Source organism: Podarcis gaigeae (assembly GCF_964106915.1).
Source record: "Podarcis gaigeae genome assembly, chromosome: 1".
Classification (NCBI taxonomy): Eukaryota; Metazoa; Chordata; class Lepidosauria; order Squamata; family Lacertidae; genus Podarcis; species Podarcis gaigeae.
This window is the reverse complement of record NC_139678.1, coordinates 2,351,851-2,365,586: the sequence shown is the minus strand read 5'-3', so window position 1 is coordinate 2,365,586 and position 13,736 is coordinate 2,351,851. Positions and strand designations below refer to the sequence as shown.

The window sequence follows — 13,736 nt, the reverse complement described above, 5'->3', positions numbered from 1 at the left end:
GACAACACTGGGCTCAATGGAACAGTAGTTTGATTCAAAGCATCTCCTGATCTTCCCATTGTCAGTGGCGTACCGTGGGTTGCCAGTGCCCGGGGCAGGCAAGCCACGGACGCTGCCTGTGCTCCCCCCCACTGGAGCCAAGCGAGGCCACGCTGCACTGCCTGCCTACCTATACAGTGGGGAGCCTGGCTGGCCAACATGGCCCTTGGGGGGCAAATCCCCCTGATGCCCACAGAGAGGAGCACTGGGCTCTTCTGTGCTGGGGTTGCCCCTTGTCTGTCTCCATCTGCACCCACTCACTGTGGACCTAGGCTGCTCTGCCAGGTGGACATTCCCACAGAAGCTGGCACCTGCGTGGGGGCGCCTGGGTGCACCCCCTCAGAATTTTGCACCCGTTCCCCCATTACATCATTGCCCATCATGACTGGTTCTCTTCCTCTCTTCTTTTTATATACATTTTAAGTTCGCTCCAACATCCAGTTGGAATGCATTTCCCATTTCTTCCATTTGTACATTATATTTTATTTTTAAAATATATAAATCAAATGCCATATGATTCGCTCCATCCTTCTTTGCTTGCTAATCTCAAAAGGCACAATGATGATTCCAAATTCTGGCTCCCGTGAATTAATGCAATGAAGGATTCATTTTCTAATGTGAAAGCAGGAAGGGGAAGGGAGAAAACAATCAATTTGACCTCCGATCATGCATTTATCCAGTGGCACATTCCTTGTACAAATGATTTAAAGCTCCTCATTGCCAGGAGTTTAATAATAGAAAAATGCTGACAGTCTGAGATGGGGCGGGGGGGTATATCTGTGCTAAGGTTGGCTGTCTCGCGTGTATGTCGAGTTTTCTTGACAGAACACATCTGTTCAGTTTTAGACGGACTGACAGATGGTGCTTGTCTTGTAGAGTGTGGCACGGATGGGGGCAGCTGCCACCCCAAGCTCTGAGAGATCTGACAGCTCTGGAAAGACATTGGCAGTGCCTCCCATTGCATTTGGAAGGGAATTTTGGAGCAAACATTGACCACAAACCCTGCACCACTTTCTAAGTCAAGAGCATGCTGCCCATTTCCAAGATGGCGGTGCTATTGTTGCACGTAAACATGACCTTCTTGGGCTCGTTGGTTTTTCAAGATGGGTGGGATTTGTGAAAGGGCAGAATGCCTACTCTTATGAGTAGGTGACAGGGCAGCCATCTTCAAACATCTTCTTAATATCTTAAAAAGTACTGTAATAACACTAATCTCCAGACAGATATGGATTGAATCTTGAAGTTTAAGGAAATTATAAAGTAACATTTTTCCTGGTAATTAACTGAAAAGAATCATAAAAATGAAGTGTGTATAGACTAGTATAAGGTATTAAAAGCACAATGAGTTGAATCGGAAGTTAAAGGGTATGTAATGTCAAATGAGGTGTTGTTAGTCAGTGTCTATGTTGTTTTTCGTTTTGTTTACGTTCTATGTAAGTGGTTTTGTATTAAAGAATTTTTTTAAAATACAGTAAATAAAAATAAACAATTGCTGACGGGTCTTGTAACACCCATGCTCAGAGATCTACTATTGTTGCTACTCGGCTGAGTTCAGGGCATTACTATTAGTATACCAAGCCCTTAAGAACTTGGGACCAGTTTGCCTGCAAGATCTCCTTACCCAACATAAGCTGCTTCAGTCAGCGGAACTGGCACTTTTACAGCTGCCACGTAATACCTTCATTGCATTTGTAAGAATGTAATGGTGACAGCAGTCACGAAATTAAAAGACGCCTGCTTCTTGGGAGAAAAGCAATGACAAACCTAGACAGCATCTTAAAAAGCAGAGACATCACCTTGCCTACAAAGGTCCGTATAGTTAAAGCTATGGTTTTCCCAGTAGTGAGACCATAAAAGCTGATCACCAAAGAATTGATGCTTTTGAATTCTGGTGCTGGAGGAGACTCTTGAGAGTCCCATGGACTGCAAGAAGATCAAACCTCTCCATTCTGAAGGAAATCAGCCCTGAGTGCTCACTGGAAGGACAGATCCTGAAGCTGAGGCTCCAAGACTTTGGCCACCTCATGAGAAGAGAAGACTCCCTGGAAAAGACCCTGATGTTGGGAAAGATGGAGGGCACAAGGAGAAGGGGACGACAGAGGGCGAGATGGTGGGACAGTGTTCTCGAAGCGAACAGCATGAGTTTGACCAAACTGCAGGAGGCAGTGGAAGACAGGAGTGCCTGGCGTGCTCTGGTCCATGGGGTCACGAAGAGTCGGACACGACTTAACGACCAAACAACAACAACAACAATCTTTCGTGTGGCAGCACTGGAACTTTGGAACTCCCTGCCTCATGTTATTATTCTTTTTGGTGGACAAACCTACCCAGATGCTTAGAAAGTTTCTATGTGTTTTTGTTTCTTTTAGTCTATTCTATCACATTTTTATTATTTGTAAGTTTTGAATTATGGCTCTAAATTTTTTAGTGATAATTTTATTTTGTCTTTTTTTGTAACCTGCTTTGAAGTTTCCCCTCCACAATTCATCAGCATATAATTTCATGAAATAAATAAGAAACCTCATGCCTGCCCCTGCCTGCCATCTCCTTCTGTTCTTTTCCTTCCCTTGTCTAGCTGAGATATTAAAAATAGGCAGGATATTGGCTGAAGTGTACAGATTCTACTTGGATGCTGTGAAAATGGCTTTCATCTCAGTTGAAAAATAAATGGGTGGGTTTTGGGGTTTTTTACAGTTTCCGAAACCCGTTCACTAAGATTATTGTGTGTGCTTAAATATGTGATGATTTGCAGACAGTGTTCTTCAACATCTCTAGAAAACAGACAATTAGATGCAGATGAGAGGTTTAGCAGAAATGTTTGAACATCTATGGCTAGCAACGAATACTAGTTTGAATATCATTATTGCTATGCTTCTTACTTTATTACTTTATGATGGGGTTTGACAACTGAATTATATAGGTACATTGATATTTGCATTGTGACTTGTTTACCATCTTGACTTCCTGAGGATATACCGTATTTTTCGCTCCATAAGACGCACCTAGTTTTTAGAGGAGGAGAACAAGAAAAAAATTATTCTGAATGAAACAGTGGGTGTATAATTTTTGTGGTTCATGCTGTGGCCACAGACATGATATGTGATTTGACGGTGAGTTTGGGGTAGCCAAATGCAAAAATCCTGAGGATCCATGTTGATGCGTGCTTTGTAACCATGTTTTTGCGCCATTGCAGCCCCACAAAACAGTGGATGCGTGATTTTTTTGGTGCAGGCTGTAGCCATGGACACGCTATGTGATCTGATGATGAATTTGGGGTGACCCAATGCAAAAATCCTGAGGATACATGGGCTTTTACCTCCCCCCTCCCAGGCAGCCTCCTTTATCACTAGCGTCCTTTATCTCCCTCCTGATCGCTTGCCGATCAGCTGCTCTGCAGCTTCGTTTCAACACCCCCTTCCCTCTTGTTTGCCCTAGCATCTTTTCCTTAGCTGGAGCAGTTTTTTGTGCCTCCTTTTCTTCTAATTTCTCTCCTCATTGCTTTAGTCTTCCTGTCTCCTCTCCTTGCAAGTTCACTGTCTTCACCTCCCCCCTCCCAGGCAGCCTCCTTTATCACTAGCATCCCTTATCTCCCCTCCTGATTGCTTGCTGATCAGCTGCTCAGTGGCTTTGTTTCAATACGCCCTTCCCTCTAACCCTCCCCCCAAAAAGCACAATCTGCTTTTTGCCCCTGGGCAATTCGGCTGCTGGAGTCTTCTCTTCTCATGAGGTGGCCAAAGTCTTGGAGCCTCAGCTTCAGGATCTGTCCTTCCCGTGAGCACTCAGGGCTGATTTCCTTCAGAATGGATCGGTTGGATCTTCTTGCAGTCCATGGGACTCTCCAGAGTCTCCTCTAGCACCAGAATTTAAAAACATCAATTCTTCGAAGATCAGCCTTCTTTATGGTGAAGACAGGGATGTCGTATTTTCAATGAAAATAGGGACATCCTAAGGAAAAGCAGGACATTCCAGGGTCAAGTCAGAAACCGGGATGGCTTCTGGAAATCCAGGACCATCCCTGGAAAATAGGGATACTTGGAGGGTCTGCCATCAGGTTCTTCATATGGTTGCATGCCACCCCAATCTCTGAGCAGTGCAACATTGCAGGAGTTCAAGGTGCTCAGCCAGAGTTTGTGTTTCCTTTTGGGAATAAGTCACAGTGAGATTGTGGGGTCTTCGCAATATATATGGTTTATTTACACATATATAGAACTTGGAGGGGTCACAACTAGGGCTGTGCGATGCCTGGTTTTCAACATTGTCATATATCACCAGCTAAACATCGTGATAGATAAATATATCACAATGTCTGAAATAAGGATGGACCTAATGGGGTAATGTCCTGGCAACTGCTACTACTTAGGGGTCTAAAACTGATATGTGTTTCCTTACCTTTCGCATATTTTTACAACTGTTATTTAATATTCCCGGGCAGTAGAGGTGGCAGGAATCACGAGAGAAGTGATTTACGGCTTCACAGTTTCCCCTGCATTACACTTTTTTACACAGCATGTGAACACATCATGATGTATCGCCATGTTGAATATTGCGAAACCATTATCATGGGATTGGACGATGTATCGAGACATTGTCCAGTCCTTGTGACAACATCAATCCCCCCCCCCCAAAGGTCCTCCTTCTCCCATAGCCACAGGCTATACAGCAGTAAGCTAGAAACAGATTTAAACATATAGCAACATGTCTACATGTCTAGGTAGGTTTGTCTAAGCAAAAACATTTCTGGTAGGTGCCAAAAACAGTACAGTGAAGTTGCCGGCCTGATATCAATAGGCAGGGAGTTCCAAAGTCTAGGTCCTGCCATGCTAAGAGATCAATCTCTTACAAATGTAAATGGGTGTTTTGTGACACTTGTGGCAGTGCCAGTTCCTCAGATCAAAGCAGTCAAGTAGAAGAAGAAGAAGAAGAAGAAGAAGAAGAAGAAGAAGAAGAAGAAGAAGAAGAAGAAGAAGAAGAAGAAGAAGAATTTCTTATCTATATCCTGCCCATCTGGCTGGGTTTTCCCAGCCACTCTGGGCATCCTCCAACAAAATATTAAAATACAGTAATTCATCAAACATTAAAAGCTTCCCTAAACAGGGTTGTGTTATACAGAGCAAGGTGTTCTCACAGGTAAACTGGCCCCAAGTTGTTAAGGGTTTTATATACTAATGGTTCATGAAACACCAGAGTCTCTCTTTTTCTGTGTCTTCAGCAAGCAGCCCTCGCTCCGCAACACAAATGGGCATGCTAAAGTAACAATCTGTTTTGATGCTTGCTCAGATCAGGTGGACCAAAACAGCAGGAAGTGCCTCTGACCGGTTTCAAGACTCCAGCGTCTTCAACGAGACGTTGAGGATCGCCAACATCCAGCGACATCAAGGAGGCCGCTACTACTGCAAGGCGGAGAATGGCTTGGGCTCGCCAGCAATCAAATCGATCAGGGTCGACGTGTACTGTAAGTACCTGCTTCTGGAAGCCCCAGAGCTCTTCTTTTCTCTGTTGCGGTTGAGTGTCAAAGTGTCATGGCTGGCAGCCTGAAGGGAAGAGAGGGGTTGACCAGGCAAGAGGCCAGGCAGGTGGCCGGCAGAGTTTGCTAGCGTTTGAACGCAACAATTTATTTTGTCCAAATATTTTATTGTTTCCACTTATTTATACGAGAAGCAACAACCAATATTCAACAATCCCATGCCCAGCAAAAGCACCAAATGTTTATTTTATTGCATTTAACTGGTTCTAGACAAAGGTATTGTTCCATAAGTTGTCATGTGTTGGTGAGCACCAAAAAGCATGTTCTGCCAATGTTGCATATTTAATAAAACTGCCAGGCAGATTGAAAAGTAGTGGTTTTCTCGTTTATTCCACTCTCTCGGACATGGTCTGTAGGTTTGTCTAGTAATATTGCATCTCAGAGTTGTGAGGTCCAGATCTCAAACAGGTCTGCATTTAGGGAATCCCAATACCTTGCAATAGTATACTGTGCTGTAGCCATTTGATAAATAATGAGATCCTTGTGGGAAAGTTGTTCAGCAGTTTCTGAATACAGTGGGACCTCGGGTTACATACGCTTCAGGTTACATACGCTTCAGGTTACAGACTCCGCTACCCCAGAAATAGTGCTTCAGGTTAAGAACTTTGCTTCAGGATGAGAATAGAAATTGTGGTCCGGCGGCACGGCGGCAGCAGGAGGCCCCATTAGCTAAAGTGGTGCTTCAGGTTAAGAACAGTTTCAGGTTAAGAACGGACCTCTGGAATGAATTAAGTACTTAACTAGAGATACCACTGTAATGTGATAGAAGTGCTATTTTAGGAACCAAAGGGATATCTTGTTTTGTGATAAGGCCTGCTTCATGAAAGACCCTTTTCCCCAAACAGAAAGACTTTGGGGCATTGCCACCAGATGTGGATAAGTGAGCCAATGGCCTTATTATTTTGTCAACACATAGCTGATACACTTTTAGTCATTTCACCAAACAGTAATGGGTATATATACCATTTGTGCATATCTTTGAGTGCATTTTCATAACAAAGGTCATAGAAACATAGAATCATAGAATTGTCAAGCTGAAAGGTACCCCGAGGGTCATGTAGTCCAACCCCCTAAAATGCAGGAATCTCAGATATGGGGAACAAGCTATTCTGGAAGAAAATGTAATCCACCCTTTTGGCCTGCATTGCACAGGGCTGCACTAGATTACTCTTTGGATTATTTGCAACTCCACAGTTCTGATGCTATGATCGTCTGCAGCTTTAAGTCACACACAGCATGAAGAAAGTCATAGGAAAGACATTCAGTATAAGGCAGATATATAAGATCTCAGCGTGCGCAAAGCATTTGCTGGTATCTCTTCTCTCTCTCTACCCGAGGGTGCTGATGGGGAATGTTTTATACTTTCCCTGGAAAGGAAATTTGACCTAGTGGCGGATGAATTATCTACATTGTATAAAGCAAAATCAGCTTATGGGGGGGGGGGTCATCTTATCTTTTAAAAGAAGGAATTCTAGTCATGGTTCTGTTCTCCGCTCAGAAAAGAAGTTGACTAGCTTTTGAACAAAAGGAGTCTTAACAGATGCATGGCGAGTGTGTTTTCTTAATCTTCTTACGTGGCTGATCCTGGCAAACGCCCAAGGTCAGGAATCGCTTGGCATGGGGAATGGTTACGAGCGAGGTCATCAGGGCTGAGTTCTCATGGAGAGAGTCATCCTGGGCTGGGACTGTACCGCTTTAGGCTGCAGGTGGTGACTTGCCAGACTGAAGGCTCGTCAATGCAAACAGAACATGCCTCCATGGCACAGATCCCGAATCCTGGTGGTGGGACAGGTGCGCTGAAGGACCAGGTGCGCAGCCTGGGAGTCATTTTGGACTCACAGCTGTCCATGGATGCATAGGTCAAATCCGTGTCCAGGGCAGCTGTTTACCAGCTCCATCTGGCACACAGGATGAGACCCTCCCTGCAAGCAGGCTGTCTCTCCAGAGTGGTGCATGCTCTAGTTATCTCCCGTTTGGACTACTGCAATGCACTCTACGTGGTGCTACCTTTGAAGGTGACCCGGAAACTACAACTAATCCAGAATGCGGCAGCTAGACTGGGGACTGGGAGTTGCTGCTGAGACCACATAACACCAGTCTTGAAAGACCTACATTGGCTCCCAGGATGTCTTGCAGAGGGTAGTTCATACATAGTGAAGAAGGAAGCACTTCCTGAAATCTTCTGTATACTGATCTGGTGCTTCCTAATCCAAGAATTCATAGAATTGAATTGTAGAGTTAGAAGGGACCACAAGGGTCATCTAGTCCAACTCCCTGCCATGCAGGACTCCTTTGCCCAACATGGGGCTCGAACCCACAACCCTGATTTTGAGAGTCTCATGCTCTACTGGCTGATCTATCCCACCAGTCACAAGCAGGTAAATTTCTATTTACTGAATTCCTATTTATAGAATGTCATACAATTCTATGGTTTTATTTTCCCAGGAGATATGGCCACCTCCCCTGCATTTTGTCCATTACTGACCTGTGACTTATGTTCCAGCTTCCTGCCAGTCGGAACACAGATCGTTTCTCAAATTTATCCCAGAATTAGTGCATGGGCAGTTTGCAGCAAAAGTTCAGCCCCTTCGATTAATTTGCGTCCCTTTCCTGGCCTGGTTTACCGATACACTCGGATGCTGAATAATAGCCAAGGCTCCTGGCAAGTGTCAGGGCAGATGGATGAAGCGTGTGATCACGCATAACATTACACCTTTTGAGATTCCTTGTTTGGCATGGCGTGTGCATCAGAAACCAGATCGTCTTTTTAAAAAATACAGAGGTGCAAAGAACGGGGGAATGAAATAAGAGTGTGTGCATGGATGAAGATAAAGATGCACAAAATGAATAAATAAAAACTTTGCTGAAAACATAGGAATGGCTCTGCTGGATCAGACCAGAGGGGTCCCATCTAGTCCTGCATCTGGTTCTCATGATGACCAAGCAGACGCCAGTCAAAAACCTGTCAACAGGATCCGAGCACAAGAGCAACTCTCCTCTCCTGTGGTTTCCAGCAACTGGGATTCAGAAACATGGCTGCCTTCAGTGGTGGAGATAGGGCAGAGCTACCATAGTTAGTAGCCATCGCTGGCCCTCTCTCTCCTCCATGTAGTTGTCCAGTCCCCTGTTCAAGCCATCTAGTTTGGTGGCCATCGCTGCCTCCTGTGGGAGGGAGTTTGCGATAAGAATTTTGAGGTCTTAAAGGTAAAGGGACCCCTGACCATTAGGTCCAGTCGTGACGGACTCTGGGGTTGCGGCACTCATCCCGCTTTACTGGCCAAGGGAGCCGGCGTACAGCTTCCGGGTCATGTGGCCTGCATGACTAAGCCACTTCTGGTGAACCAGAGCAGCGCATGGAAACGCCGTTTACCTTCCTGCCAGAGTGGTACCTATTGATCTACTTGCACTTTGACGTGCTTTCGAACTGCTAGGTTGGAGGAGCAGGGACCGAGCAACAGGAGCTCACCCCGTCGCGGGGATTCGAACTGCCAACCTTCTGATCAGCAATCCCTAGGCTCAGTGGTTTAATGCACAGCGCCACCCACCCAAGTGTACCAACCAAGCAAGTACATAGATCAGCACAGGAAGACCGACCTGGAACCATTTTGATTCCCAAACTGACCAAATGTTTTCCCTGCAAGGAGGGAGGGGGGTCAGGGAGCCTCCCCATTGTCTCAGGAATTGTGTAATCAGCATTTTAATGGGTGACAGACTATCAGGAAAGGCAATCAGATAACCTGGCAAACAGGAAAAACATTCAAATTTCTGTTTCAGACCACCTTTTCTGTGATGTAGGTATCTGGGGGGTGGTCTTAGGTTACACCCCTTCTGTGATGTATGTATGATGTATGGAGGGGTGGTCTTGAGCTCCAGGGCAGGGAATTTAAAATGTCTATATAAGGCCTTGCCCGCCATTGTTCTGAGTTCCTCCTCCTTTCCTGCGTGTGAGGGGAGCACCCTGTTGCAACAGATCAATAAAGTTCAGGCTTACTAGTTGCTTTGCTTCTCAATATTTTCTAGTTGGCATCTGTTATTTTCTCCTAGCAATAGGGAACCTACGTAAGGACTCTATACGGACTCTTGGATACCCCATAAGGGAAAAGGGGCAGATTTTGCTCCATAGTCCAACTCTGTACTGTGTGAAGAAGGACTTCCTTTTATGCATCCTGAATCTTCCAATGTTCAGCTTCAAGTTCTAGTCTTAGGAGAGAGAGAGGAAAACTTTTCTCTGTGTTATAAGAGAAAAAACCTGCTCCTTTTTCCTTTATCTAAGAGCTCATATAGAGTCCTTAAGTAGGTTCTCTATCGTCGGAGAAGATAACAGAGGCCAACCAGAGAATATTGAGAAGTAAAGCAGCTAGTAAGCCTGATCTTTATTAAACTGTTGCAACATGGTACTCACTCACCACACGCAGGAGGGAGGCGGAACCCAGAACATTGGTGTGCAAGCTCTTATATAGACTTTTGAAGTTGCCCACCCTGTAGCCCAAGACCACCCCACAAAACACCATACATGCATCACAGAAAGAGGTGGTCCCCAGCAGAAATTTGAGTGTGTTGTTTCTCTCTTGTCTGCCAGGATACCTGATCATGCCTTATCTGATTGCCTTTTCTGGGTAGCCTGGCCATTCCTTGGAGATGGTAAATACTTAGTTCCTGAATCTCTTACGCATATTGATAGTGTACTCAGCTTAACAGATTTTGACCAAACTGCAGGAGGCAGTGGAAGACAGAAGTGCCTGGCGTGCTCTGGTCCATGGAGTCAGGAAGAGTCGGACACGACTAAACAACAACAACAACAGCTTAACAGATACTTGCCAGGCTGACTTTGCAGGGAGGGGTAAGCCCCTACAGTCCAAAGACAATTAGAAAGCTTTTCCCATTTCCTTCCTCCTTGCAGAGAAATATTTGAGGTCAATTTGGGAGAGTCAAAATGGCTCCAGGATTGTTCTCCCACTATTTCAGACATGTGGCTTATGCATGTGCTTGCCTTGTACATTTATGAAGATTTATTTTTCATATATAAGACCTTAAAATTCCTATAACAACTGATAAGGGGAGAAGTGTGGATAGGGGGGATTTTGCAGGCATCCTTATCGCCCAACACCCCACCTGTGACTACGATGACAGGGAGAAGGTCCAGGTTTGTTGCTTTCCGCCTCGCAGAAAGGCCCCCGCGAAATGCCTGCTTCCAACATCAGGCTTGCAAGGAGTGAATGCATTTGCATCCCAACAGCTTGCAAGATGAGGACGCAGGATGTTTACAAGCCTTCACCCCAGGCCAGGACAACTCCTTGCTGCTCCCTCTTTCCCAGGGCAGGGAGGGAGCGAGGCATCAAGCGATCTTCATGCAGAGCACACCGCTGACCCTTTCATCCAAAGGGCAAGACAGTCTCCCTCCATTCCGACTGACAACTTGATTGGCAGCTCCTGCACCTCCACACCTAGCCTGCCTTTGACAGTTCTCTCCCTCCACAGACCCCGGCGTAAAAAAAAAATGAAGCAAAAATTGAACACAGCAAGAATGATAACAAGACCTCCGGGAGGAAAGGGCAAATCTCGGCCAAATATTCCTACAAAGTGACTACAATTGCAGGACTTGCATGCCAGCCAGGAGAGGGGGATGCACATGCTTTTTAAACTTAATAATAATATTAAGTTTTTAAACTTAATAATAATAATAATAATTTTATTATTTATACCCTGCCCACCTGGCTGGGTTTCCCAAGCCGCTCTGGGCAGCTCCCAACAGAACACTAAAAACAGAACAAAATTTTTTTTCCTTCCAGTAGCACCTTAAAGACCAACTAAGTTAGTTCTTGGTATGAGCTTTCGTGTGCATGCACACTTCAGTGTATCTGAAGAAGTGTGCATGCACACGAAAGCTCATACCAAGAACTAACTTAGTTGGTCTTTAAGGTGCTACTGGAAGGAATTTTTTTTTTTTGTTTTGACTATGGCAGACCAACTCGGCTACCTATCTGTAACTAAAAACAGAATCAAACTTCAAACATTCAAGCAAAAACTTCCCTAAACAGGGCTGCCATCAGATGTCTTCTAAAAGTTAGAAATAAAATTATATACTGCTTCTATAGCAACAGGGACCCTCCCAACAGTACATATTCCTTTTCCCCTGATTATTATTATTATTATTAACATTTATATGCCACATTTTTCTCTAAAGAGCTTGAGGTCCTGCACATTGTTCTCCTGTTGTTGTTGTTTAGTCATTTAGTCGTGTCCGACTCTTCGTGACCCCCTGGACCAGAGCACGCCAGGCACTTCTGTCTTCCACTGCCTCCTGCAGTTTGGCCAAACTCATGCTGGTTGCTTCGAGAACACTGTCCCACCATCTCGTCCTCTGTCGTCCCCTTCTCCTTGTGCCCTCCATCTTTCCCAACATCAGGGTCTTTTCCAGGGAGTCTTCTCTTCTCATGAGGTGGCCAAAGTATTGAAGCCTCAGCTTCAGGATCTGTCCTTCCAGTGAGCACTCAGGGCTGATTTCCTTCAGAATGGAGGGGTTTGATCTTCTTGCAATCCATGGGACTCCTCAGGCACCAGAATTCAAAAGCATGCATTCTTGGGCGATCAGCTTTCTTTATGATCCAACTCTCACTTCCATACATCACTCCTGGGGAAAAACAACCCTGTGAGGTCCATGAAGATGAGAGATGGTGAATGGCCCAAGGCCAACTTGTGAGCTTCATGGCTGAATGGGGATTTGACCCCTGGTCTCTCAGGTCCTAGTCCAGCACTCCAACTATTAGCAGCCGCCACCACTGTCTGCTTCACTTTAACTTTTAATATGTCTTTTGAAAACACTTATAAAACAATTCTTCACTGCTTCAAAGATTGGAAAGCAGTCAAGTACCCCTATAAAAATAAATTCATTAGGACTCTCAAGCAATTAAATATGTATTTTTAGATGAATGACCATCTGCTTTTACCCAATTAATCCAACATCACAAAAAAGATGCATTTTCCAAAATGGACGTGCATTTAACTGCCTAATGGTGGCCATGCCACCCAGGAGATCACAGATGCAGAGGCAGGAAAAGAAGAGCCATTTTGTTGTCTGGAGTGGTCACTTCCTGGTTTGCATGGAGAACCCCCCCTTTTTTAATCAATTTTTAAAAAATTGATTTTCCACATTTATCACGAAAAAGACAAAACAAAAGACACAACAAAGAAAAACAAATTGGACTACATTAAACTAAACTAAACACAAAGGAAAATTATTACTTCAAATACCTAAATCTCTTTACATTGATAACTGACTTCCTTGAAACCCCTCTAACTGAATTTCATTATATCACCTGTATAACAGTTCTCTAAATTCATGTTTCTAATAATAATGGGATGCAGCACCAGAAGTTGTTGAGGCAGCACCAAGTGTTGAATTTTTGCGCCTCTAACAACTTTGTAACCTCCCCTGCAACCCCCCTACACCATGGGGTGGCAAACTAAGGTTTGCGGGCTGGATCAGGCCCAATTGCCTCCTAGATCCGGCCCGCGGATGGTCCGGGAATCCAGGCAGCCCGCATAGCGTGCGCGCGCGATGGTTTTTGCGACTCAGCCAGGCTTGGGGGTCAAAAGTGAGGCAGGCAGCTGCTTGAGACAAGCCCCTTCTCTGTCCATCGTGCGCAGCAATCTTTTCTTCCGGGGTGGGGAAGAGGGACAAGGAGCCACAGTTCGGATTTCCAGCATGGAACCGCTAGCGACTGACCTCAGGAAGGGCAGTTGTCATGACCCATATCTCGTGCCCACTTTATCATAGTTGGTTTGACTGTCTCATCTAGTGTATTCCACTTCAACAGCAGGTTATACATTCTTGATAGGTTCTTAGTATTGGGTTCTAACAGTTCTGTTTCTAGTTTTGATCTCTCCACCTGGAAGCCAATATTCCTGTCTTGTTTAAACACCTCCATTATTTGATAATAATGAAGCCAGTCTCATACCTTAGACTTTATTTTCTCAAAACTCTGTAGTTTAATTTTTCCACTCTCTTGCTCTAGGATTTCGCAATATTTTGGCCATTTAGAGTCCATATTAGGTTTTTTTCACCTCCTTAGCCTCCATTGGTGATAACCACCTAGGAGTTTTATTTTCCAGCAAGTCTTTATATCGAATCCAAACATTGTATAGTGCTTTCCTGACAATATGGTTTTTAAAA

The 13,736-nt window shown here is 44.7% G+C and overlaps 1 protein-coding gene across 2 annotated transcripts in view; it reads left to right on the top strand.

The window, feature by feature from the left end:
- The window catches only part of MDGA2 (MAM domain containing glycosylphosphatidylinositol anchor 2), a 401,452-nt gene that overhangs the window by 191,151 nt on the left and 196,565 nt on the right, over window positions 1-13,736 (top strand). For both annotated transcript variants that reach the window (XM_083732457.1, XM_083732456.1), the window contains exon 3: window positions 5,317-5,491. In XM_083732457.1, coding sequence (XP_083588583.1) covers window positions 5,317-5,491 — 175 coding nt within the window. The remainder of the gene's footprint in view (window positions 1-5,316; window positions 5,492-13,736) is intronic.